This window comes from Fomitiporia mediterranea (assembly GCF_000271605.1).
Source record: "Fomitiporia mediterranea MF3/22 unplaced genomic scaffold FOMMEscaffold_8, whole genome shotgun sequence".
Lineage (NCBI taxonomy): Eukaryota > Fungi > Basidiomycota > Agaricomycetes > Hymenochaetales > Hymenochaetaceae > Fomitiporia > Fomitiporia mediterranea.
The window spans coordinates 399,469-424,705 of NW_006760393.1; the positions used below are offsets into that span (position 1 = coordinate 399,469).

Genomic DNA, 25,237 nt, shown 5'->3' on the forward strand with positions numbered 1-25,237 from the left:
TATTCTTATTTTGTTTAGCTAGTAGTTGTTGCTACTTTACACAGATATGTACGCAATCCTGTTGGACTGTACATCCTCTCTTGTTAGTTCTTACTACTTACAATTCACCGAGTCGTTCTTCATCTCCTTTTATTCTTGATGACCTGTTGTTACCATATAACATCGTCTCTCTATATGCTCGCCTTATCTGTATCAAACATCATCACAAACATCACCCAAGATATGTTTCACACATCAATATCATATCACATCTCAAAGGACAAAGGACTCGACAAAAAAGGCTCAAAGACAGGCAGCAAACAGCAAACATATCATTGTCCAAGATCTTCAGACGAGTAAAAGAACCTCTGACGAGTTGAGTCGCCACACAAAAAACAGCGGGTTGAACACCGTAACGTGTTCAGGTCCTTTCATCATCCTTTCGATCTGAATGAAAGTAATGCCTAACTCTCCTGCCTGTCTCTCCCTCTGCCTCGTCCTCCTTTGTATGCGTTTGGAATGGTTGTACACCTAATGCACAGTAACTATTAGTCCTCTTCAATCTGCTTCTCCACACCCTCCGCCGAGCTGGATCCGAATCTCGCTCTCGAGCGTAAACCCGAACCAAACTCTCCTCCTCCATCCACGACTCCCGCAACCTACACCACCTCCACCACCGGCAAGAATACTTTTAATAAAATTACAAAAAAAAGGAAGGAAGGAAAAGAGCGAAACCTATTATCCAAAAGAATCTGAGAATAATCTTCTTTTTGATGCAGGTTGAAATGCAAGTTGATGTATGCGTGCGTTGAATGCGTCGGACAGTCAGGCAGTCAGGAGAAACAAAAAAAAAAGCGAGCAAAGAAAATGAAATGAAGAGAAGACATGAAGAGAGAGGGGGTGTAACGGAAAGAGGAAGATATCGACAGCGAGGTAGATGAGATGAGAGATGAGATGAGAGATGATGATGACGATATGCAGGTACAGGCGGATGTGATAAGATGGGACGGGAAACGGTAGGATAGTAGGTGAGGTAAGATGAGATAGGAAAGAGGCAACAGAAGCCATGAAGTATATGCGTGGAAACGAGAAGCATCGGACGAGGGCCGAAAATACAAGTGGATGACGTGAAAATGAGAGACGACTCCGTTGTTTCCCGTCCTAAGAGTCTAGACAGACGGCAGAGAGGGTTCACACGATATCCCACATCTCTTCAACAGCGCAACAGAACTAGAAAGCAAAAGAATAAATATAGGTCAGATAAAAATAACAATACGTAAACAAAGTTAGTAAAACGAGGTAAAAGGCAAGTGAATTGAATTCAGAAGCCAAGGACAAGTAAGCAAGAAAAGAAAAACGCACCTTCCCGCACGCAACGCTCGCACTAAGCGGGTAATCACTGATCGAAATCTTCTCATCTACAATACCATCCGCAAAGTTATCTCTCCCGCGTGCCATAGCACCCACGAAGACAGCAATCGAGTGCGTCTCCGGTAGTGTCGGCAGGTACCGCGATAGACGTATTGTCGGCGCGTCGCCCGACAGGGTGAGCTTGTACGTGTTGACTGGGAAATGGTCTGTCACGGGGTTCTGTAGTGAGGCAATGAAGCATCCATACGCATATATTAGAAGAACATCGAATGAGTAAAAATATGCGCGGCAGGACATGCCTTGATGACTTTGAGCAGCTTCTCGGGCCCATTTACCCCGCGGATGAAGAGCCTGTGAAGTAATTGGACTGCAGAGGTGAGAGAGGCGATGCCAGATTGCTGAGTCTCAATGATAGGATAGGGGAGGAGAGCACGCCGTACCCATGAGCCCGCTAAATCGCTTGAAGGTACGCGGAATGCGCACGTGTGGGTTGATCTCGATCAGAACACCCTTGGTTGTGTGTATGTACACTTGCAGCAGTCCAGCCTTGTTCAGAGGCGAGTCGAGGAGCGTAAGAAGACACTGTTGACAGGAAGTGGAGCTAGCCTTAAGCGGACTTCCTCAATGCGAGGGTAAAATGGGGTGCATTACTGACCTGATGCGTGATGTCTGGTCGTGCGTCTGCGATGTCCCTACCAGTTTTTGCGAGGATGCCCTGGTGGTCGTCACAGTTCAGCAAGGCATATTTCGCCTCACCGCCCGACTTTCCCTTCTTCCCTGAACCGCTGCCACCAGAACTAGCACGGTATGCCTCTAGGCATGCCTGCTCAAGCACAACAATCAGCCGCCTCGACTGCGAGTTGGCTGCAGGCGGACGTGCTTGCTGCGGGACGAGCGAAGGATTCGAGAGAATTGGGACAGGTCGTGCAGCCCTAGGCTTAGGCGATACGATTGTCGTACTCTCTTCAGTAGTAGTATTTTCGTTTTTCTGTTTCTTGTTAGGAGGGAGCGGTTTCGTTCGTCGTTCAGACACAGGAACAGGAGGGGGTAAGTTTTCGGTATTATCGACGGAGCTAGCGGTGTCTGAGTCTTCGGACTCGTGAGCAAAGTCCTCCGGGGCGTCGTCGTCCCCACCAAGAGGACGAGCAGAGTTAGGACGCAAGAAGACTTCTAAATGCTCGATGGACTGCGCCTTCTTGCGCAAGGCGCGCGCTGCTTCGAGGCTATCTGAGCCTGAGTGTCTGCGACGACGTGTCGGTACTGCGGCGGGCATGGGTAGACAATGAGCGTACAGTTTAAAGAAAACGAGCTCTAGAGAGGCAGAGAAACAGCAGCAGGGATAAAATAAGAGGGGATCAGATGAGGTGGGGAAGGGTAGGAGAGAAGTAAATTTAGTCCGCGCTCTTGTCGGTGTCATGCATCTATATAAAACTTTAAAAAATGATACCAGGGTCATTTATCACAATTCAATTCAGTTATCCATGACTAATTGTAATCTATATACAAAAATGTGCAATCACTTTGTAGTTACATTACGAAAAGTCTACAAATGTAAATTATATTCAGTTTAGGGCAAATCCGATGGTTCCGAACGTTCGTCATGAACATACACGCAAGGGCTCTCACTATCCGTTCTGCTCGCTCATGGCGTCCTCTTCAGCCCTGTCGAAGTCTTGCAGCTAATCGTGTCTACAGACGGCATAACTCAACTCAGCAATCTCTGCCAAGAGGAAACGACAAGTCTGCCGTCGGGGTATTCACTCCAAAGGCAGCCATAGTCTTCGTGCTTACAGGCGTCGGTCTCTACTTCTACTTCAATCACGAAAAGAAGAAGTTACAGGAGCAGAAGAGTGCGTCCTACGCTTTACTTTCTCTCCAAAATATAAGTAACCAAGTCAAATTGGAATTTGTGTAGAGAAAGAACTTGAATCCCGAAAATGGGGCAAAGCAGCCGTCGGAGGTCCATTCGAGCTCACCACACACAAGGGCGAACCGTTCACCGAGAAGAACCTACTTGGGAAATGGTCTCTGGTGTACTTTGGCTTCACGAACTGTCCGGACATCTGTCCCGAAGAGCTCGACAAGATGACAGAAGTCGTAAACGTCCTTGGTACGTCTCAGCTCTTTCCTATCCCCACATCCAACATCTACGAACGACATACTAATGACATCCGCCTACGTGAAATAATAGACAAGCAATACGGACCCATCTCCCAACCAATCTTCATCTCCGTCGACCCCGCACGAGACCCTCCCTCCCAAATCGCACTCTACCTACGCGACTTCCACCCCCGACTCATCGGTCTCTCAGGAACCTACGAACAAACTCGCGCTGTCTGCAAAGCCTACCGCGTCTACTTTAGTACACCCAAAGACGCTCAGCCCGACGGGGACTACCTCGTTGACCATTCCATCTACTTTTACCTTATGGATCCTGAAGGCGAGTTTGTGGAGGCGTTTGGGAAGGTTAATACAGTTGAGGATGTTGTGAGGAAGGTGCAGGAAGAGGTTGGGAGGTGGGAGAAGGAACATGGAGGGAGCAGAACATAAAGCTTGATTAATATGACTCCCTTGGTGGAGTGAAGAAATTGCATTGCATTAGGACCTAGTTCATTCATACACACACCACTCTGTCTGTCGTCAAAATTCAATAATAATATCATTATTGCGTTCTGGGACTCTAGCCTCTAGGCAATTACTCTTTACTCTGCTTCCTCCGCAGCTGCAAGCTTCTGCTTCGAAAGCACCTTCATACGACGCATGTAGCTATTTGAAACATCGTCAGTCAGTAGTCAATCTTCTCGAAAGGGAAGGACGGAAGAACGAGGACAACGCAACGCACTCTTGATACTGGCACCTACACAAAGTCAATGGCCATCAGTTTAAATATCCCACCAGCTTAAATAAGAACGTACGCCTCATACGAATGTCTCTCATTCTCACACTTCCACGGTACGTACGAGTTATTCCGTCGACATACGTTAAGCGGGATGAGCAGCCTGTCCAATCCAACAAAACGTCCCCATCATGAGCACGCCGTGTTACTAGCATCTTTCAAATGTAAGTGGAAAAGACGCACGATGAACACTGGTCTCGCCAGCCAAGAGGCACTTTGTTCGCCTTGAGTTCCGATTGCGACGCCGTAGTCGCGCTCGCCATCGTTTCTTGAGTCTAACAACCCTTCACTTTCGCCGCACGGGTTATTCTTCAAATTATTACGTAATTTATATTACTCAATCAGTGAATGAAGTGAAATTCCAAATGGAGTGAATGTAATGATGTATGAAGTTATCCTACGAGTACTGAATTCATACACAAGCAACAACTACTTTTTTCCCTGCTCATTATCAGGCATCATACTCATCTCAATAGCCCTGGCGATAGCAGCATCCTCGTCCTCCTCTTCCTCTTCTCCACCAGCAGCAGCTGCAGGTTTTGAAGCTGTAGCTGAAGCATCGTGCATCTCGACGTCCTCTTGCTGTTGTGAGAGTTTGAGTGCTTCTTGTAATGCCGCTTCTTCGTCATCGTCCTCTGCGGTAGACGCAGGTATAGGTGCTGTGGGTTGAGGGGTTGAAGTGGAAGGACCAGGTGCAGCACTCCGGGTTGCGGGTGCGGGTGCAGGCGCGGCAGGGGCTGACGCGTCAGGTTGTGGTGCTGTATTGGATTCTGCGGCTTGTTGTAGAGCTCGTTGGCGTGCTCGTTCTTCCTCCATGGACATACGCATAACCTACAAACATCAAGTTAGAAGAAAGTAAACATAGATACGACGAGTTGGTCATTCTCACCATTGCAAGTTCCGGATCCAAACTCGGGTCAATTCCACCATATTCTTCGAACGCGCTGTCACCTGAAGCCCCGGCTGTATTAGTGATATCAGCCATAGTAGCATCGCGGTCCCCTCGGTCTTGTGATAATACGGGAGAAGAAATGATGACGTCGGATAATAATCGACGTGGATCTGGAGGTACAGCTAAGTAGTGTCTGAATAGGTATATATCAGATTTATAATAAAGGGCTGAGAGGCACGGGCACGGCTCACGAGTTGTCTCCACTATTCGCACCATCAACAAGCATTTTCATTAATGAAGTCTCTCCCTCTTCAATACCATCGCCAAAGGCCACAACGTCAAGAGCAATGTTATTCTTCTTAAGCTTCTTCGCGAGTCGAGTTAAGTTCTTGTCATCAACTCCAGGCCCCTCTGGTGGCGACCCAAGGAACAAAATAATCCGCTGCCGTAGATTCTTGTTCTGCCTATGCTTAAGTGCAAGCTGAGCAACATTAATCGAGGTAGGTATGTCCACAGCTCCACCGATCTTCGTCTTTGCATCGTGCGCGCCTTGGATAATTTGTCCGAGCTCACGAGTATGTGTTACGAGTACTTCTGGGCCTTTTCCAGCTGCTGTCATGACACCGACGCTGTTCTCTGGGTTACTGTCCGTCTTGGTCGTGAAGATTATGTGTGCGGCGTCTGCCATGGCGTCGAAACGCGTAGCTGGATAGTCTCCGTTGCGCATGTATTCGGAGTTGTCAAGTATCATCATCGTTGCTTCGAGCGGCATGGTTGACGAGTTGTATCTGCCGCGGCAGCAACAAGGTCAAAGGGTGGTAGAGGTATTGAGGAGAACAGGGAAATGCTGCTGAAGACAAGCTCAAGTGCTTTGGCTTTCCACCGCAGGTGACGCGTCGCGGTCGTGACACGAATGGATGTGACAGCGTGGGACTTTGTGACTAAAGCGATCAGATAACTTCACGCGCCCTGTGCCCTCGTTCCATTTCCTCGTCCATCTATCGTCAACGTCTGCGCTTTCGTCGTCGTCGTCGAGCAGAGGTACGTGATCCCCCGCGGACTATGATACAAAGCTATCCAATCTGACAATTCGTTTCCTTTCTCTGCTAATCTTGCTTCATCCAATCAATGCTCCACGCGCTCGTCTACTGCGCTCACTGCTCCTGTTGGTTTCGTTCTGCACCGCCTGGTGCTGCGCACTGGACTACTTAAACCCTCTATCAACTGCGCGCTGCATCGACAGTCTCCACCACTTCTCTCTAACGAACTTTTCTTTTCTCTTCTTACGACAATCTAACTAAAATGGAGGAAGAAGTCGCAGCGCTCGTATGTCTATTACTTGATGTGCTTACATGCGCTGTTATCGTGTATTGATGTGATGTTGCTCCCATCGCATCGCAGGTCATCGACAATGGTTCCGGCATGTGCAAAGCTGGCTGTAGGTGTTGCTCCTTGGACATATTTGAGATTAGAACTGACTTTGTTTGTGCACAGTTGCTGGTAAATAAACAATGTCCATGGTACCTGATATTTTCCTGATCATCCGTGATAGGTGATGATGCACCTCGTGCCGTGTTCCCGTAGGTTTCATTAGCATTGTATTACGAGATGCACGCGTTCATTGAGCACTTTCAGGTCGATTGTCGGTCGTCCCCGTCACCAGGGTGTGATGGTGGGTATGGGTCAGAAGGACTCCTATGTTGGGTACGCCGATACTTCCATGCACTTCCTGCTGATCCACCGATTGATGGATTATGTAGTGATGAAGCACAGTCGAAACGTGGTATCTTGACCCTCAAATACCCGATTGAACATGGTATTGTGACAAACTGGGATGACATGGAGAAGATCTGGCATCACACCTTCTACAATGAGCTTCGTGTTGCTCCGGAAGAACACCCCGTCTTGCTCACTGAGGCACCGCTTAACCCTAAAGCAAACAGGGAAAAGATGACGCAAATTATGTTCGAGACCTTCAATGCTCCCGCCTTCTACGTCGCTATCCAGGCTGTCCTCTCACTATATGCGTCCGGTCGTACTACTGGTATCGTTTTGGACTCTGGTGACGGTGTTACCCACACCGTCCCTATCTATGAGGGTTTCTCGCTCCCACATGCTATTTTGCGTCTCGACCTTGCCGGCCGTGACTTGACGGACTTCCTCATCAAGATTTTGATGGAACGTGGTTACCCCTTCACGACTACTGCTGAGCGTGAAATCGTCCGTGATATCAAGGAGAAGCTCTGCTACGTCGCTCTGGACTTTGAGCAGGAGATGCAAACTGCTGCTCAAAGTTCAGCGCTCGAGAAGAGCTACGAACTTCCGGATGGTCAGGTCATCACTATCGGCAATGAACGGTTAGTGGGCTTCTAAATACTTATCCCATAACATAACTAAACAATCGGCTTCTTTAGCTTCCGTGCCCCTGAGGCTCTCTTCCAGCCATCATTCCTCGGTCTTGAAGCTGCAGGTATCCATGAGACGACCTATAACTCTATCTACAAGTGCGACCTCGATATTCGACGCGATTTGTATGGCAATGTTGTCCTGTCGGGTGGTACAACTATGTACCCGGGTATTGCTGACCGTATGCAGAAGGAGCTCACCTCACTGTCGCCGTCATCGATGAAGGTGAAGATTGTCGCACCTCCCGAGCGTAAATACTCTGTCTGGATTGGTGGATCGATTCTCGCGTCTCTGTCAACTTTCCAGAACTTGTGGTGCTCGAAGCAGGAGTACGACGAGTCCGGTCCGGGTATTGTGCACCGCAAGTGCTTCTAAGTGGCGTAATTTACGGTTGCGGGGGGATGCGGAGAAGGAAGGCAGGGGAAGGTAAAAATGGGAAGGAGAGGTTACTGTTTACGTTTTGGATGTCGATACAAATTACAATGTATTAGAGCCAGGTAGTAGTCTGTTTTGTTCGTTGATGACGCATGGCTTTTCCCTTATGTCTCGCTTCTAACGTTACGCTATATTTTCGACTGGCAAATGAAGACCTTTTTTTTTCGATTCTTGACGTTTGCGAATCTCCTCGAATAGCGGAGACTTCACCGTCCAAGTATCCTCATTCGCCAGCACAAAGTCCGTTGACCCTTGAGCGTGGCACGTGACATCATGTGACTTTAGTGTAATTTTCACTGGAATTTTCTAATCGAGTCACTTTCGCCGACCTTTCTCACGTCCTTTCTCTCGCCATTTCAAATGGTTGGCTATAAACGTTGTGTTTAATTGCAAACAGCATAAGATGACACGTATATAGGCTGAAATACTGGCAGAAAATGAGAGGAGCAGTAAGAAAGGACGTCATTCGTGGCGGATGTAGTCGGCGGGAGCACCCGGAACGACGGCTGTGTTTTTAAGAACGCGTAAGATCGGCACTCGACTGTACCATAGTCAAATCGTCCCCCTCCAGCGCTGTACTATTACCCACCATCACCCCCACTCAGTCAGGCTCTCTCGCTCTCACAATTCCTCCCAGCGAGCAAGCCTCGTCTTCCTCCACAACACACTCAAACACAGTGATCAAATAAGTAGCGAGTCGCTGTGCGTCCGCGCTGTGCAGCGAAACATCACTCATACAACTTCTGACTCGAAGAAGAGAAGGATTTTTCTACGTAGACGTGCTGCGCGCACACAGTTAAGACTCGCGCAGTGTACATATGCTGCCCAAGTTCGCGAGTCACGTCTTCCACCATACGCAGCGCGCCGCGCAGGCCGCTGCGCAGAACCATGCTCTCCGTAATGTCCTTGGTTTGCAAAACCAAGGTGCTACGTCCGCTTCGTCCTCTGGTCCGTTGAGCAATTGGACGAATGCTGCTAGCAGTGGAAGTAGCTGGGGCAGTGCGGGAGGTGCGAAGTATAATACTGGTAGTCGGTTTTATCAGGGATATACTGTACGATTTTTTTCTTTGCGTTTTTTTTTCTTCATTTGATTTTGAACGGTGTATTTTTGTTTAGGGTGCCGGGCGTGCTGTCACTCAGGCAAATTCAACCTCGGCTCATGACAACTCGAATGGCCGTGCGGACGACGACGACGACCTCCCACTCACACGTCGTTCATTGGTTATCAATTCCCGTCACCGTCCTCGGAGCAACAGTCTTCACTTGACAGGTACAGGTCGCCAAAAACGTGCAGAGACTTTTGGTGTTCTACGAACGGTACAACTCCACCAGGCCCGTAGCTCACATGCCCTTGCCACAGCTACCGGGGCAGATAGCATTGAGACGAAGGAGGAGCGCACTGACAGTGTTGCCTCTCCACGTGTCTTGGTCCGTCGAAACTCTACGGCTGCATCTAATGCGTCCGATATCGAATCTCTGGAACCACTGGAACCTCTCAAACTGGCAGATGAGGTTTCGCCCCAGACCGCTTCACTCGAACAGGCTCCCATCAGTGCTGAAGAGGCTCTTTCCGTCGACCCTAGCGCCCCGCAAACCGTCTTACCGCCCAGTGAACCAGCGCCGGAGGATGCTCGTGATAATGTGGGCGAGAAGGGCAACTCCGAGTTCGCGAGGCGTCTTCAGGCTGCTCGCATAGCGAATGACGACGCCCGGGTCGTTTCTGAGGTCTTGCAATTCCGGTCATCTGGTACACGCGCTACGGTACGCGATTACAACGAGGCATTATACTCTCTCGTCGTAACTCGTAAAGGCGGTCAACCCATCACGGTCATCCTTGAGACTTACAATGATATGCTTACGCGCCAAGTCGCTCCGAATGTACGCACGTACAAGATGATGATCCTCGCACTGTGCGAACGCGATAGGGAAGTTGAGCGTGTTTGTTCACAGTATGAGTGGCGTCAGAAACGTCGTGAGCTCTCCGGTCGTACACACGGAAATGCATACACCATGGATCAGAAGAACCTCGAGTTATTGCGCGAGGAGGATAACTTCACATCGGCGATGCTCGTTTTCCAGGCGGCACAGACGCTGTTCCGCGACAGGGACGGTCGGCGTTTGTCCCTTGGCCCGGAAGTATACAGTACTCTTCTCCGTTCATGTATGATTCATGCGAACACCGACTCTGCGGTCCGTATCTGGGGTGCAATCGAGAGTATTCGGGGATACATACCCGATGCGACAAGCTACCTACACTTACTCGGCACTTACACCTCGGCAGGCGATCTCGACTCCGCACAAGACGTCTTCGAAGAGTTCCTTCTGGCAGCAAAGGAAAATCGTGTCAGCTGGCCAGCACCAGACAGAGACGACCTACAGAACCATATTCTCTCAGACGATTTACGTTCAGGCAAAGCACGCGCATCGCAGATGCTCATCTGGGTAAAGATGATCGAAGCCTACTTCCGCGCAAAACAACCCGTCAAGGCGCTCAATCTACTCGAACAGATGATGGACTCCTCTGCACCCGTCGCGTTCGGTCCTACAGACGTTCCGCTCCCTTGCGCATCGGTCTACTCGGCTTTCATCCGTGGGTTTGTGGAGAACGATGATATTCAGAGTGCACTTGCTTGGTTCAACCGCATGCTCGAACAGGACTCTGTTAGTCGACACCCATTGATCCCGAGCGCAAAGACTCCGAGGCCGGACCAGAACGCGTGGAACGCAATTATGGAGGCACTGATCGAACGCGGGATGCTCGCCGAGGCGAACAAGAAGTTTAAGCAGCTCACCGAGGTAGCCGACGTCGAAGGGTTGACCGTCAGGATGTTCGACCGTGTTAATGTATTTACGCTGAACGTCGAGAACTTGCGCACGGAAGGGATAAGCTCTTCAGAATTTGAGGCTCGCGTCAAGTTTATCAAGGAACACATTATCGATCCGTCATATATGGACAGCACGCATCCTCTCGGTCCCTTGGAATATCAAAACGGGACTTTCGCCGATTTCCTTACCATCCTTTGCGAGCATTCTAAGGCAAAACAGGCCCTTGAAATACTTGAGCGACACGGGAAACAATGCAGCGCCCTCTTGAACAGGTTCGAAACCGACATGGACGTGGACAATGGTGCAATCGTATTGAAGCGCAGGGGCTTGCACGATCTCATTAGACAAGTCTTACCTGCCATGCTCTACGATAATAAGAGCGTTTCGCTAGATCTCATGGCCAAGGTGGACAAGTTGCTTGACGATACGCTCTGCTTCCCGGGTTCTCAATACAACTTCTTCCTGATGAAGAAGTATCTCTCGCTGAAGTCTCAAGGAGAACTCCAACAGCTCGGTCCTCGTCACTGGATGATGCTCTCAAAAGCAGCCGTACGTCTCCTTTCAGATGAGCAGTTCTTGAAGCGTTCCCATTCCCAGGGCTTCGGACTTGACGAGCTCAAGGTGTACATGAAGGATGCAGTATACTCGGACTACGACAGGCGGACAACATGGCACACTCCCTCACCTGAGGTGGCAAACTTGATCATGGAGGCTTACGGCGAGACGGAAGCGTACAATATTTTCAGTATACTCGGTCATAAATGGACACGCTTTGTTACGAGCAGGGGAGCATCTCCTGCGTCGTATGGTAACAGGGACCTACCCACCCCTATTCGGATTGATCGGGAGCACAGTCGTAGAGTCGACGAGTACTTCCCCGCCAGCCCTGTCTGCACACCGCAACAGGCATGGGCACGATACGAGGAAGGTGTCGCAAAGAACGTGTACCCGACTCCGGACGTTGTAGGACGTCTGATCGCTACGTTCGGCAGACTCAACGATATGGAGAAAGTACATAGACTCTATGCAGACGGTCAACGCGTACTTGCAGCATACGAAAACGACAAAGAACTCCAATCCGTCGGGTGGTACGCAATCGAAGACCAAATGATCATCGGACTGGCACACGCAGGGCATATCGAGAAAGCACACATACACAGACAACGTATCATCGACCAAGGTGGGAACCCATCTCCAGACGCTTACGGCGCGCTCATACAATGTGTACGCGAGACGACGGACGATAGTGCTAACGCTCTCGCACTCTGGCATGAATCGCAAATGCGCGGCGTCGTAGCGAACTTGTACCTCTACAACACTGTCATCTCGAAGCTTTCTCGTGCGCGTAAGGCGGACTTTGCACTCGAGCTGTTCCAGCAGATGAAAGCGAACTTTGTACGTCCGTCGTCGGTTACATATGGTGCGGTAATTGCTGCGTGCTGTCGTGTCGGCGATGCACAGTCTGCGGAAGTTTTGTTTGAGGAAATGACGTCTCAGAAGAACTTCAAGCCGAGGATCCCGCCGTATAACACGATGATCCAGTTTTATACGCACATTGTACGGGACCGTGAACGTGCGCTTCATTACTTCGGTCTCCTCTTGGCCTCCGGTATCAAGCCTACTGCACATACCTACAAGGTACGTCGAAAGCACTTCATTTCAGCGCTACTCTTCTCACAACTAATTTTTCGTCCTCTTTTTCAACAGCTTCTTATTGATAGTTACGGTACGATCGAGCCAACAGACCTCGTCTCAATGGAAGACGTCTTCCTCCAACTCACAAAGGACAAACGCGTCCAAGTCCAAGGTGTTCACTGGGCAGCACTCATCAACGCCTGGGGATGCATACAAAAAGACCTCAACCGCGCAATAAGCATTTTCGACTCCATCGCTTCCCACCCAACAACTCAACGCTCCGGTCTCGTCCTCCCCGATGCAATCGTCTACGAATCAATGATTAACGTCCTCGTTACTCTTCGTCGTACTGATTTGATTCCATCGTACCTTGAGAGACTGTCGGCGTCGGGTATACATATGACGGCGTATATTGCGAATTTGTTGATTAAAGGGTATGCGATTGCGGGAGATTTGGAACGTGCGAGGGAGGTGTTTGAGGGGTTGTTGGACCCGCCTACGGGACATGCTGCGCCGAATAATCATGTGCCACATTCGCCCGCTGGACAGATGAACGTCCCGTCGAGTGCGCCTGTGTACAGAGAGGTAAGTCACTGTCTTTATTGCATCTGCAGCCAGTGGAAATAACATACTAATGCATATTTGTCTGTGTTTGTAGCCTTCGACTTGGGAAGCAATGGTCCGCGCAGAACTTGGCAGCGGGAACCGCGATCGTGCAACCGCTTTACTTCAGCGAGTACAAGAACGACACTTCCCTCCAGCGGTCTATGCACGTATAAGCGGGATCATGCTTGATGACTCGGTCTCACCGTGGGTGTCGTGGTCTCCGACGCATAATGGCAATATGGAGTCTTCGTCTGGATCACATTCTCCGCAATGAGACTGAGTTGACACCCTACCTCATGACGTTGGCTTCGTTGCCTTCTGCATTGTCCCTCATCACCCGTCTTTCGTCCTTCGGCTCTCGCATCGGCTTACTATTACGCAAAATGAATTTCGAAAAGATCTTCTAACACCGTTTCCTCTTATTCGCATTGCTTTTATTTGATTTCTATTCGCCTTCGCCTTCTTGTTTTCTCGCCTCTTGCTCTCCCGACCCATGGCAACTATATATAATTTTTCCGCCCAAGGATGCCATCCTGCCCTATCCTATCCTGCCTCTCTCTCTGTGCCCGAGCGACTTTTGGGCGTGTACCACGCTATCCTATCCATCTATCCATCCAATTGTAGTATAGAAAAGAGAGTCCACATAACTAACTAACTAACTTAGACGACTTCTCGAATGGACTCACTTTCCTTCCTTCGTCCTTGCTTTTTTCCTCGCATCCATCTACACCATCTACATATCTACAGCAACCAATCTCTTACATTAATCGCATAGGCAGGATACCTTCTTCACTGATGGCATACGACTTTTGACTTCTTTTGATTTCTTACATATAGTGGCCATGTTCTTTTCGACTAGTGTCCAAGAGTTGTATTTGTATTAGTAGCAATACCAGAAAAAATGTTAAATATCAGATGCCCTTAGGAAAAACAGGAGATGGGAAATAGTAATAGCGGTCATAAAATTATGCACTAGTGATACGATGACAGAGCGATCCAAAGTAAAATAACATAACATAATTAACAAAAGAGACCAATCCCTCTCCTTGATTCAGCCTAACCACTTTACCGAACACACCAAGTCAGGACCAAACACCTATTACAATAATGAGAAATCCATACACCATATCCCATTACGACTCCATGCCTTCCACTCTCCAAAAATTCAATTAATCAATCCGATTCCCATCTTTCTGCAACCTCGTATAATCCACATACGAACTCGGGATATCTTCCGTCACAAGTCGCTTAATCAACCACACGAGTCCCACTATGAAACCTAGGAAGGCGAGTGCGGCGCGGTATGGGTGTGTGTAGATTGTTGTTTCGAGGGATGTCAGGAGGTCGTTTAGGCCCTGCGAAATACAAGAAAAATTGTGAGTATGAGCTGAAGGGGTAAGAAGAAAAGGGATGCAGGACGGAGGGGGAGGCCAGGAGCGAGAAGGGGAAGAGGAAGAGTACTGACCCGTGCAGTTCGTTCAAGGATGTTCTCCGAGTGTTTGTACGATACGTGTCCAGAGAGGACGTCCCGTACAGCTTCCGTTACGCTTTGTGCGTCGAGCACAATCTTGCTTCCCTTCGCGTTCGTATCGTAGTATACCAATTTCTATCAAAAGATTCGAATCAGCATCTCCATCTCAACCTCCCAAGTCCAAGAGTGAAAGTAATAGTGAAAGAAAGAAAAAAAAAGAGACAGTACGCACCTGATGATCAGCAACAACCACCCTCGGATCCGTAACACTAACATCCTTAATCCCATACATACTCTTCATCCAACTAGCCCACTTCTCTCCATCCATCCACGTAAACACCACCTCTCTCTCCCTCTCCTTTCTCCACAATCCCATTCCTCCACTCCCTCCACCACTTTTCTCACGATCAATCAAGTTCCTCCACTCCCTTGCAGCACTCTTCATCTTCTCCTCCGCATGACCCTCACCTCCCCCAGGCGAGAAAGCAGCAATAACAACCAACGGCTTACTAGCCGCACTCATCACATCCTGGAACGTCTCCTGGTTCAACTCCAACGCACTCGGCAAGCGATGAAGCAATAACCACTCTTGTAACGACTCTCGATGGACTTTCGCTGTGGATGGTGAGGGAGGGGCAGGGGAGAATGAGAAGAGTGAGGTGTATGCGTGTGGGATATTATCTTTTATGGAGAGAAGGACGGGTGTGGAGGTGTACGCTGGTGGGATGGAGAATTTGTGTCGGAGTTCGGGGGATGAGGAGGTGAGGATTTTGGGTGAGCCGAGGAGGATATGGGAGGTTTGTGCTAGACGGCTCTGAAAATGAAATAAGAAAGATTGAGATGGTTTTTTTATGTGATGAACGAACGTACCAAGGCTTGTGTGTCACCAGGTGCATGAAGGAATAAGTATAACACCGGAGACTCTTCCACGTAGTGCTCGTAGTCTGCTTCCGTTTTCACTTCCACCACGGACCTTAAGGACATACATAACATCAAAGTCAGCGTCAAGAGACATACTCCTGTAAAACAGAAATAACTCACGAAGCAACAGCCGTCTCAGCAAACCTCTTCAACTGATCAAACTTCCTCCCACCCGTATACTCCGCCTTATGCATCCCAGGCCCACTCCCACCAGAATAATAAAACAAAGAAGGAAATCCCTGTATACCCTGCGTCTTACACAAATCCTTAAAAATCTCGCAATTCACCTCAGCTATAGTTAGCTGATTCCGCATGTGCGCTGCGAGCTCGGTCCAGGTGGGTGCGAGTTTCTTGCAGTGACCACACCAGGGTGCGAAGAACTTGATGAATACGGGTCCGGAGTTGAGTGTTGCGTCGAAGTTTGTGGGGCCGAGGGCTTTGACCATACCCTCTGGATTGGGCTTGAGCTTGTCGGTGTGGATGGTGGGGGTTTGTTGTTTTTGCTGTTCCGATATGGGTTTGCCTGAGAGCTCTACCTCTTCAGCGGGAGTAGAAGTATGGACAGCGTGGTTTTCGATGAATGATGTGAGCGAGTCCCAGTCGCGGACACCTTTGAATTTGTCGACCATCTCTCCGTTGACGTACATGTTCATCTGAGGATAGCCTTTGACGCCATGCTGGTTGCATAAGTCTGCAACGCAACGAACAAAGAGTTAGCATAAATAGTTGAATAGATATCATCGTTCTGCACACCTCCGTTAACTGCACAGTCAACCTGAGCCAAGTGTACACCAGGATCACCCATAGCTTCGTAATGCTCTACAAGTTTCTCCCATGTCGGGGCGAACGCTCGACAATGATGACAATAAGGCGAGAAATGCTCAATGAACCTACCACATCCAACAATTTCTGAGTCAAGAACAATTCAAATACCTAAGAGGGGGGAGGACACGTACCACGCTCCCTGGGCAACAGTAGACTCAAAGTCATCCGGCGTTAGAACCTTCAACTCGACGGACCCCACAGGCAAAGCGTTCGCAGCCAGCGCGAGCGACGATAATAATAAACCCGTAGGCAGTTTTGAGAGTAAATCGAGTATTAACATGTTTTGTAGTGGAAGTAGTTAGAGAAAGAGAGGAGGAGGTGCTGCGACGGCCAGCGAGCAAGGCGTGATGATCAACGTTGGAGGCAGTGACGAAGATGTCGTGTCAGCGCGTCTCTTCATCAACTTGGCTTTTGTTTCCGTGCCATTATCATTCGACTGCAAAAATGGAGAGCTACACGTACAAGCACTTCCCAGATCAACTAACTACAGTCCACGTCGCACTCTTCACGAACGTACAAAACGCAGCTGAGCTACGAGCACGCATCGTCAATGCCTCGACTATGCAAGGTTCAGAAGGCGAACAAGAACGCGACGCTGTCAGCTTTGCTTTCATCGAGGCTAAGCTTGTATGTCGTCCGGCCTTATCGGCCATTTTTACATGTAAAATGGAAAGGTGCTCATTGACTACGTTGATATAATATTAGGTGACGAGCAGATTGGCTTTACAAACGGCCGTCTATCAATCGATGCTTGCAGATGCACAAGACGCCCTAAAGACGAAAACTGTCCACTCGGAGATCATCTGGTGCCTAAATCCTACTAATAACGTAAGAAAGTTCATCGCCATCTTACTCTTCGCTTTAACCAAGGAATTCTGACGGTTACTTTAGATCACAGAGGCACTTCGCCGATTTGGCGTATCCGACAACTCCTCTTCTCTGCTGGTCGTCCGTGTCGGACCAGCGTCAGCAGCTCTGAGTGATGTCGAGAAACAGATGAAGAACGTGGTACAAGGTGATCTTGTGCATTTGGATTCGTTGAAGGACATTACAGATTGGGCGACAATCAGGAAGGTGAGTATATGCTACTCCTTCACATCATGAATCTTATCGATGTGCATACATCAATCATAGTACTATAAGTTGAATGGAGAACCAGCAGTTTCAGCTTTAGACAAAGATCCGATTCAACAAAATGCCGTTGTAGACGAACTCGTCACCAGCTTTGTAGCAATGAAAAGCGTCATGTCCTAACTCCAGCACCCAGACGCACGACATGACTCGTAAATATATAAGAAACTAATATTGCATACAAAGCATGGTATGATATCGTAAAACAGTAAAGTGAGTACGTTATTCTAATGATGATAAAAATTGTCCTTTTAATCCAAAGCTAGTTCTAGCAAACCCCCAAAGGTCCAAGTTCATCTCCATCACAAACACTTGCGATGCACGATACTCGGCCCATTCTCATCATACTCCTCCCTCGTAATCCACAAATTCTGGAACGTGCTCAACGAAGCCAAGATCGATCCACCAATCCACACCGAGTATTTACGTTCGGGTGGAGCAACAATCTTGACTTTCATGGAAGACGAGACGAGGGCTGTAAGTTCCTTGTTCAGACGTTCGGGAAGGCCAGGATACATCGAGGAACCACCAGAGAGAACGACGTTGCCAAAGAGCTCACGACGCACGTCGACATCGCATCTCGTTATGGAGTTATACGCCGTCATATGGATCCCGCCAAATTCATTTCCAAGGACAGCCGGGTTAAAGAGCGCTTCAGGTACACGGAACCGTTCTTCCCCAACAATGACAAACCGTCCATCCGGCAACTCATAATTCTTCTCAACTGTAGTAGGGTTCTTCGTCGCCTCCTCAAGCTCCTTATCAAAATCATGCGCAACATAACACAACTTCTCCTTAATATCCCTCGCAATCTCCCTCTCCGCCGACGTCGTAAAATGATGTCCACGAGTCAAAAGCGACTTGCTCATATAATCTGTCAAGTCCCTCCCAGCAAGGTCCATCCTCAAAATCGCATGCGGGAGCGAAAACCCTTCATATATCGGTACAGTATGCGTCACACCATCACCCGAATCCAACACAATCCCCGTCGTACGCCCGGCAGCGTACAAAGAAAGCGTTGCCTGGATCGCAACGTAAAACGCTGGAGAGTTAAACGTCTCGAACATAATCTGCGTCATCTTCTCTCGGTTAACTTTGGGGTTGAGTGGAGCCTCGGTCATGAGGATCGGTCGTTCTTCTGGTGCGACGCGGAGTTCGTTGTAGAATGTGTGGTGCCAGATTTTCTCCATGTCGTCCCAGTTGGTGACGATACCGTGTTCGAGTGGGTATTGGAGACTGAGGACGCCACGCTTTGATTGGGCTTCGTCGCTGCAATAGCAAGACGCACATACGTGGATGGTTAGTCAGTGGATGCACGATAAAACACGATTCGACGCGGAATGGGAGGAACGTATCTACATACCCAACGAAAGTATCTTTTATTCCCATCCCGACCATCACACCTCCCGTGTGGCGAGCTCGTCCAATAAGTGACCTACATCCAACCTCGTCAGGGCCGACTTCGCAAAGTTACAAACCCGTATGAACGGCTCACGGAAAGACGGCTCGAGGGGCATCGTCCCCTGACATTCACGTAAATCAGATCCATATGTCAGCATGTACATCCCTTCACGAGATTGTTGACTATTAGTTACCTGCGACTAAATGATAATTCAAATCAGCATTTCTCTCCTAACAGTAAGGATAAAGAAGAAACTCGACTTACACCCAGCCTTACACATCCCACTCCCATTATCAAGTATCTTCACACGAAAAAAGCGAAATCAATACAACATTCCCATCCAAATACCAAAACAAAACGAAACGAAACGAAGGGGAAAAAGACACTCACAATAGCAGGCGGCGCTTCTTCCGACGTCTCCGACATACTTCACAAGAACAACAATCGACTCAAGAATCGACTACCAAGGGAAAAGACGAAGTGTATATGTGCACCTACGTACACAGAAGGAAGCAAGCAAGCAAGCAAACGGCTTACGCCTCATCCTACCCCGCATATATCACCACTCGGGGGTAACAAAAGCCATTGCAAAATAAGTAAGTATGTGGCGAGCACCAGGCACAGAGGGATGCAAAGTTACACTCCTTCAGTCTCAGTTAGATTATGAATCGCCACATAAGTTGGGAGTAGAGGTAGAAGGAGAGGTAGAGAAGTGCGATATTGCCGTACCTCCGACAGGAAGCACTAATACTCCACACAATATGCATACCAAAGCCTACAAAATACAGAAATACACCTTTTCAAATATCTAACGTCCATTATCCGAAAATAGAGAAGTATGACGCAACACTTTGTCCGACACTATATAAAACCGTCCAACATGTGCAATAACTTCCCACAAAAGATACCAATCGTCAGCGTGTCAAATGCTTTGCAGTAACGCAAAAGTATATGTATTCTACAATAAGCGATAGTAACAAGTCCCTGGTAGTATATCGGCTGAGTACACGCGCCTGTCACTAGACGGAACGCGCGAGAGCGGGGTTCGACTCCCCGCCAGGGAGAGTTCCAGGACGAAACCATTTGTTTTTCTCCTTAGCCATTCAAATGTTTACCATCAAATTCTATTCAGCTTACACATACATACATACACAATATTATTCAATACCTCTATTATTCAATACCTCTCAAGCAGTAGAACAGACAGTACAATCTTCGAAGGTCACTCAAACTGTGTTTGCATTACATTAATTAATATTAGGGTATAAGTAAAACTAGGACTTAAAAAAACTAAAGGCTAAAAACTAATGGTCGTAAACTTGGCCGAAGAACAACAATAATAATGACGATGACGGAAGTAGTGAGACACTGAGGGAGAGAGGGGGTGAAGAGGGTACAGATTACGAATTAAACAAAACTTAAATAATTGGTGATCGGGGAGGGCAGTTATTGCTTCGTCATACGCACTCCTCCTAACATTACCACACGTGTTTCTCGTTTCTCGTTACCATTCATCGCTCGTCGTTCATCATCATCACTACTCACTCACTCGTCTCCAACATACTCAAACTCCCATTCGTTCGTTCAATCCAAATCATCCTCACCGCCCCTCTCATCCATCCTCCTCCTCTCCTCTTCATACTTCTCCAACCTTCCCTCCCTCAGCGCCTTCTTAATCGGGTTCTCCATCCCACCCGCCTTCTCCAACCTCTCAAAAAGTACGAACAACTTCTCTGCTTCACGTTCTTTTTCTTCTTCTGTCATTTGTGGAGACGGTGGGCGAGGGGTGGTTAGCATGCCTGTTATCGGGTTAATTTCTCTTTCTCTTTCTTCTTCTTCTGCTGATGCGGTGGAGATGGCTAGAGACGGGCCAGAGGAGTTGGTGGAAGAGATGGAAGAGATGGATGCGGAAGCAGAGCTGGTGGATGAGGTTGATGAGGTTGAGACGGATGTCGAAGGAGGAGCGGAGAGTATACCACGATTGAAGAGGTACCCTGCTGCATTGCCGTACCCAATTTGGGTTGACATCACCGTAGCTACAGACAATTTCACAGAGTTCAGTGTTAATGAGTCCTTTGTAAGGAGGTTGCACGTACCATCCGAATCACAAACAACGAAAACCAACTCCCCAATCCCATCTTTCAACTGCTGATGCTGTACACAAGCCATCAACCTTAAACACCTCCCCAACGTATCCGCTCGTCCTTCAAGTGGTTTCGTACGGTCCAAGTCTACAGGCAAGACCCTTGAACAAACAGCCCTCCTACACTCTCCACTCCCCTTACACAACTTATTCAACAACAACACAAGTGGAGAAAGTATATGATCCAACACAACATCTTCATCTGAACAGATGTTTTTGACAGACGCGTCGTCTGGGTCGACGTTCCCAGGGAGGTAATGTGCGAGTGAGACGTCTAGGAGGTCCAGACCGCGTTGAATGAACTTTGGTGTTACTGGACCCGCCGTCGAGGGGGAGGTGGAAGGATGTTGTTCGGAGGAGATGGAGTCGCGTGCAACAGGAGAGACGGGCGAAGGAGACCGCGAAAGGGAAAGACGAGGTGTGAGCATCGACAGTGCCCTATCGAGTGGACCTTCTTTTTCTTTTGAGGATCTAGTTGTTGTCGTTGAAGGTCCGCTTGTAGGAGAGTCCGAAGAGCAAGAAATACGAGGGTGGGCTTCACCAGTCGTCGGCGAGGAGTTCGTCGAACGTGGAGTTGAGCGACCACTCGAACCTTCAAAATCAAAATCAAAATCAATATTCAATTCAAAATCCATCCGACTCAGTGAAACCAGTCAAACGGGAAATTTAAGGTAATGAAGACGTACCTTCGTTACCCTCCGGGAACCAAACCGAATACAACTTCTCATCAATCGGGATTGGTAAGAGCGCATGTAAGACATGCGTCACAGGAGCTGTCAAAGGTGAAGGAGACATTGGTGGAAGGTTTAGGAATACTCGGCGTAGAGCTGGTAAGAACCTATAGCAGCAAATAAGTTAGAGAAGTTAAACCGGACGGGTTGACGAGGGTGAATGTGACTATTGAGCGTACCCGTCTAGTCGTCTTGACCAACGTTCACCGAGTACAGGATTATCAATATGCGAGTTCACCGAGTTGGGAGGAAGGTCGTTGTTCCCATTCCCATTCCTTGGTCGGACATCTTCTGCGTCTGGAGCAATCTGTCCAGTACACAAAGAAAGTTGTCAATGAACAACTCTAGAAAATCAAAAAAAAGACGCAACAAACACCCACTTTAGGCCAATGACACAATAAATTAAACGAAAACTTCAACAAATCCGTCATCGCTTCCTTACTCATCGGCGTCCCCACCAACACTCCATTTAACAAAAAATCAAGCTGCTTCGACACAATCACCACAACATCCTGATTCCCATTTTTCTCCATTATACGTTGAGGGAAGGAAAAAGAAATGGAATGACGTCCGAGTAAGGCCGGGAGGAGAGCGGATGTAGGGGAGGCGGTGGAGAGGAAGAGGATTCGACTACATAGGAAGACGAGTGTTGGGGTTTGGGCTTTCTGCAATCGATACAAAACAAATGAAACAACGATTAATATAAGTTTAATATAAGTGAATGAATGGATGATAAGAAGAACATACTTCGAGGAGGTCAACACAATAAGCTCCACCATGTATATCAACCCACGTTTCCCTCCCTCGTTCAACGAGTAACAAAGCGTTAGCAACACATCGCAATGCATCATCCGCGGCTTCTGTATCAGACGAACGAAGTGATTTGGTCGTACTTAGAAGAATTCGGAGATTCTAGTTAATATCGATAGGATCGTTTCCATAAGTAAGGTTCGATGCATCAGCCAAGGGACAAGGAGAAGGAAAAACAAAGAGTAAACAAAGAGAGGGAGACGTACGGATTCCCTAGCAATGATGTCCGACGCAGCAGGTGCACGTCCAAGTGTCTTCAACGCCAATAGCGCAAGACCAGCATCTAGATAATGGGGTAGTATAAATATAGATACTATATACTAGTGGAGGAGGATATAGAGTGCGATTGTAGATCTGAGTGAGAGACCGACCTTTTCTGGACAGCCGAGCTTTCTTGTCAGAACGGTCTAGGGCAGCCTCGACGTCGTGGAGAAGGAGGCCGACGAGACGATCGCGATCGTTGTTCGGCAGGAGGAAGGAGCCTGTGTCGGTACGGAATTACAATATTATTATTGTTATTATTTACGATGTTATGGACGGAAGAAAGGAGGAGAGAAGAGATAAATACCATTTATGATTGATCTAAGGACAGTTGCGACATCTGTCCTTTGAGAAGTGACGGATAAAGCTTCATATTTGCTGAGGAGGTCCATGCACGTCGAGCGGGCCAAAGGGGGAGGAGAAGGAAGGACGTGAAGGGATGGAAGAGCCCTTGAGGAGAGAAGAAGGGCAAGGGGAGAATAAGACGAATAAAGGCAGTATTGTTGTTTGTGCCGATAGAGATGACAAAGACAGAAAGAGAAACCAGCGCCCTAGGACATGATCCAATGAATTTCCTTCCCCAGGCAGATGGGCCACGCGTACGATCGCAGTCACGGTGGCATGACAACCATCGTCTATCATCTGCACGCGTGACTCCTCTTCGGCCTTCCCTCCTCTCCGGCTCCGTTCTTTCCGTCTTCCGATGAATCCGATCCTATCACCTTCTACAGTCATGTCCCAGCCGACCCTCCCGCACACCCCGCTCGCAGCAGTAGCAGCAACTCCCGACTCATCAAGCGGCGCAGACCCCGCCCAATCTCCCCTCCCAACAGGCATCCAAGGCGACCTCGAGCTTGAACTCATAGGCCTCGCGAACGCATTATACAACCTCGGCACAACAGTTGTCAATGACCTCACCAAAGAACGCGATAGACTCCAGCAGAACGCTAAACCTGGCGAACCTCCCCCTCCTCCACCTGTGAAACCCGTTGGTCAACGAGTTAATGATGTGGTTGGGCATTTGGCTGGTATTGAGAATATGGCGGAGAGGTTGGATACTATGATCCCTATGCAGATCCTTCAGTGCGTCAACTCCGTTGGTTCTTCTAACTGTGACTAGGTGTAATGTCGAGATGATATTTGGTTTAGAGAGATTGACAACGCTCGCAACCCTATGTTCTTAACCAAAGACAGGATCGAACGCGCAGCGACAGAAAATCAATTCATGAATGGCAAAATCAAAGCTATCGAGGTGTGCTCCTTCTTTCTTTCTTTCTTTCTCTCTCTCTCTTGTAATTCACATTACTCACTGCAAGACAATGATATCTATTACATGTTACAGTCATACCGTTCACTACTCAACAACGCCCTCTCAGAACACTTCCCCGAAATAACCCCTTACCTCGAAGAACAAGACACAGCCGAACAGCAGGCATCTCCCCCTTCGACGTCGAATACCAACGTCAAACCAGAACCAAGCGTCAAACCCGAGTTCTAAATCACTGTATAGTGTATACCTCTCGAATTATGCACCTCCGTTGACGTCGAACATTTACGATATTAACTAACAGAGAAGACACCATTGAACCACTGTGTACAATAGCACCTCTTTCAATATCGAATACCAACATCAAACCAGGACCAAGCACCAAATCCAAGTTCTAGTACTCACGTTTCGTTAAACAACTAGAACCTTCTTGCATACTACTTTGCTTAGAGCTAACAATACTAATGCCATTACGCTCAGTGGATATACACATGCAAATAATGTTAAACATTAGGGTTCGTAGGGTGACTTAGACCTAAATGAGGTGGCTACACAGTATTGTGATTCGAGTACAACAGTAACAATTACCAATGTTACATCTCAAATCTCTTCTCTCAAATAGATAAGGAGCTCTGGAAGAACCAGAGATATTTCGTGTACTAAATAATTAGAGATATTATTAAAGTAATAAGCATTGAGAAAGTCCTAGAAGAAGAGTACTGTACCCATCTGTATGGGTACAACCGTAACGTGTAACGCAGGGGTGGTTTGGTTGCTAGCAGTAACGCGTAACGCATAGCAGTAGTTGCTTTCCCTTAAGGAGCGTTACACAGTTTTAAGCGAGCATTATATTATATAAGACAATTCAAGTGTAGTTTTGTTACTTTTGTATACTACAAGTGTTAGAAAATTTGAAAAACTTATTGGATTGTTACGATTGAATTTATATACTAATACTAATGTAGTATAGTAACTTCTGGCAACGTCCGTCTGGTTGTCTGTATTAGCAACTGTAACGCGTCCACATAGTTAGGTTTCCAATTTCCACCGGTAACGCACTCTGCCTGGTTGTACCCATACAGATGGGTACAGTATACTGACTTATAGACAAAACAGGTCTTTGCACTTCAGAGCCTAAGGAAACAGTGGAGAGCAACTGTAAAATGTTAGAACCTTTCTCAAATTCTGTGAACCGAAACGAAACGAAGTTTCTTTCGGTTCTTACATAA

The 25,237-nt window shown here is 48.0% G+C and overlaps 11 protein-coding genes and 1 non-coding gene across 12 annotated transcripts; 6 read left to right on the forward strand and 6 right to left on the reverse strand.

The window, feature by feature from the left end:
- Positions 1-295: 295 nt before the first annotated feature.
- FOMMEDRAFT_110102 (Nep1-domain-containing protein) lies at positions 296-2,623 on the reverse strand (the record flags this gene model as incomplete). Its single annotated transcript, XM_007267996.1, has 5 exons — positions 296-1,209; positions 1,342-1,569; positions 1,650-1,717; positions 1,791-1,932; positions 2,006-2,623. The coding sequence occupies 5 exons, from the start codon at positions 2,621-2,623 to the stop codon at positions 1,171-1,173; spliced, it is 1,095 nt and encodes a 364-aa protein (XP_007268058.1). The 3' UTR covers positions 296-1,170.
- Positions 2,624-2,947: 324 nt separating this feature from the next.
- Positions 2,948-3,991, forward strand: FOMMEDRAFT_110107 (h-sco1; the record flags this gene model as incomplete). Its single annotated transcript, XM_007267997.1, has 3 exons — positions 2,948-3,200; positions 3,266-3,460; positions 3,542-3,991. 3 exons carry the CDS (start codon positions 2,951-2,953, stop codon positions 3,898-3,900), a joined length of 804 nt encoding a protein of 267 aa, XP_007268059.1. The 3' UTR covers positions 3,901-3,991.
- A 61-nt stretch (positions 3,992-4,052) lies between these two features.
- FOMMEDRAFT_157890 (uncharacterized protein) lies at positions 4,053-4,509 on the reverse strand (the record flags this gene model as incomplete). The annotated part of the gene is made up of 4 exons (XM_007267998.1): positions 4,053-4,116; positions 4,193-4,207; positions 4,266-4,349; positions 4,430-4,509. 4 exons carry the CDS (start codon positions 4,507-4,509, stop codon positions 4,053-4,055), a joined length of 243 nt encoding a protein of 80 aa, XP_007268060.1.
- A 113-nt stretch (positions 4,510-4,622) lies between these two features.
- FOMMEDRAFT_125203 (uncharacterized protein) lies at positions 4,623-6,296 on the reverse strand. The gene is made up of 3 exons (XM_007267999.1): positions 5,390-6,296; positions 5,136-5,331; positions 4,623-5,077 (listed from the first exon to the last, which is right to left on the reverse strand). Exons 1-3 carry the CDS (start codon positions 5,908-5,910, stop codon positions 4,676-4,678), a joined length of 1,119 nt encoding a protein of 372 aa, XP_007268061.1. The 5' UTR covers positions 5,911-6,296; the 3' UTR covers positions 4,623-4,675.
- A 144-nt stretch (positions 6,297-6,440) lies between these two features.
- FOMMEDRAFT_157892 (actin 1) lies at positions 6,441-7,919 on the forward strand (the record flags this gene model as incomplete). The annotated part of the gene is made up of 7 exons (XM_007268000.1): positions 6,441-6,464; positions 6,540-6,576; positions 6,633-6,638; positions 6,691-6,718; positions 6,774-6,842; positions 6,899-7,495; positions 7,553-7,919. 7 exons carry the CDS (start codon positions 6,441-6,443, stop codon positions 7,917-7,919), a joined length of 1,128 nt encoding a protein of 375 aa, XP_007268062.1.
- Positions 7,920-8,546: 627 nt separating this feature from the next.
- FOMMEDRAFT_125211 (uncharacterized protein) lies at positions 8,547-13,942 on the forward strand. Its single transcript, XM_007268001.1, has 4 exons — positions 8,547-9,031; positions 9,096-12,443; positions 12,513-13,025; positions 13,099-13,942. Exons 1-4 carry the CDS (start codon positions 8,798-8,800, stop codon positions 13,318-13,320), a joined length of 4,317 nt encoding a protein of 1,438 aa, XP_007268063.1. The 5' UTR covers positions 8,547-8,797; the 3' UTR covers positions 13,321-13,942.
- Positions 13,943-13,986: 44 nt separating this feature from the next.
- Positions 13,987-16,622, reverse strand: FOMMEDRAFT_125215 (thioredoxin-domain-containing protein). The gene is made up of 7 exons (XM_007268002.1): positions 16,395-16,622; positions 16,192-16,328; positions 15,559-16,129; positions 15,388-15,490; positions 14,750-15,331; positions 14,512-14,652; positions 13,987-14,401 (listed from the first exon to the last, which is right to left on the reverse strand). The coding sequence occupies exons 1-7, from the start codon at positions 16,541-16,543 to the stop codon at positions 14,216-14,218; spliced, it is 1,869 nt and encodes a 622-aa protein (XP_007268064.1). The 5' UTR covers positions 16,544-16,622; the 3' UTR covers positions 13,987-14,215.
- Positions 16,623-16,707: 85 nt separating this feature from the next.
- On the forward strand, positions 16,708-17,564 carry FOMMEDRAFT_110121 (CGI-121-domain-containing protein; the record flags this gene model as incomplete). Its single annotated transcript, XM_007268003.1, has 4 exons — positions 16,708-16,890; positions 16,969-17,091; positions 17,155-17,337; positions 17,398-17,564. 4 exons carry the CDS (start codon positions 16,708-16,710, stop codon positions 17,515-17,517), a joined length of 609 nt encoding a protein of 202 aa, XP_007268065.1. The 3' UTR covers positions 17,518-17,564.
- A 110-nt stretch (positions 17,565-17,674) lies between these two features.
- FOMMEDRAFT_169042 (Actin/actin-like protein) lies at positions 17,675-19,222 on the reverse strand (the record flags this gene model as incomplete). The annotated part of the gene is made up of 6 exons (XM_007268004.1): positions 17,675-18,663; positions 18,758-18,829; positions 18,890-18,917; positions 18,990-18,995; positions 19,061-19,097; positions 19,187-19,222. 6 exons carry the CDS (start codon positions 19,220-19,222, stop codon positions 17,697-17,699), a joined length of 1,146 nt encoding a protein of 381 aa, XP_007268066.1. The 3' UTR covers positions 17,675-17,696.
- A 555-nt stretch (positions 19,223-19,777) lies between these two features.
- FOMMEDRAFT_t54 lies at positions 19,778-19,860 on the forward strand. The gene has a single exon. It is a non-coding gene; the product is annotated as a tRNA-Asp (tRNA).
- Positions 19,861-20,018: 158 nt separating this feature from the next.
- Positions 20,019-23,145, reverse strand: FOMMEDRAFT_141603 (uncharacterized protein). Its single transcript, XM_007268005.1, has 9 exons — positions 23,049-23,145; positions 22,852-22,962; positions 22,687-22,763; positions 22,418-22,582; positions 22,051-22,335; positions 21,850-21,977; positions 21,626-21,777; positions 20,893-21,531; positions 20,019-20,832 (listed from the first exon to the last, which is right to left on the reverse strand). The coding sequence occupies exons 1-9, from the start codon at positions 23,131-23,133 to the stop codon at positions 20,381-20,383; spliced, it is 2,094 nt and encodes a 697-aa protein (XP_007268067.1). The 5' UTR covers positions 23,134-23,145; the 3' UTR covers positions 20,019-20,380.
- Positions 23,146-23,552: 407 nt separating this feature from the next.
- FOMMEDRAFT_65242 (uncharacterized protein) lies at positions 23,553-24,149 on the forward strand (the record flags this gene model as incomplete). Its single annotated transcript, XM_007268006.1, has 3 exons — positions 23,553-23,824; positions 23,891-23,993; positions 24,084-24,149. Coding segments are annotated over 3 exons (441 nt in total), but the record flags the coding sequence as incomplete, so codon positions are not given.
- Positions 24,150-25,237: the final 1,088 nt, after the last annotated feature.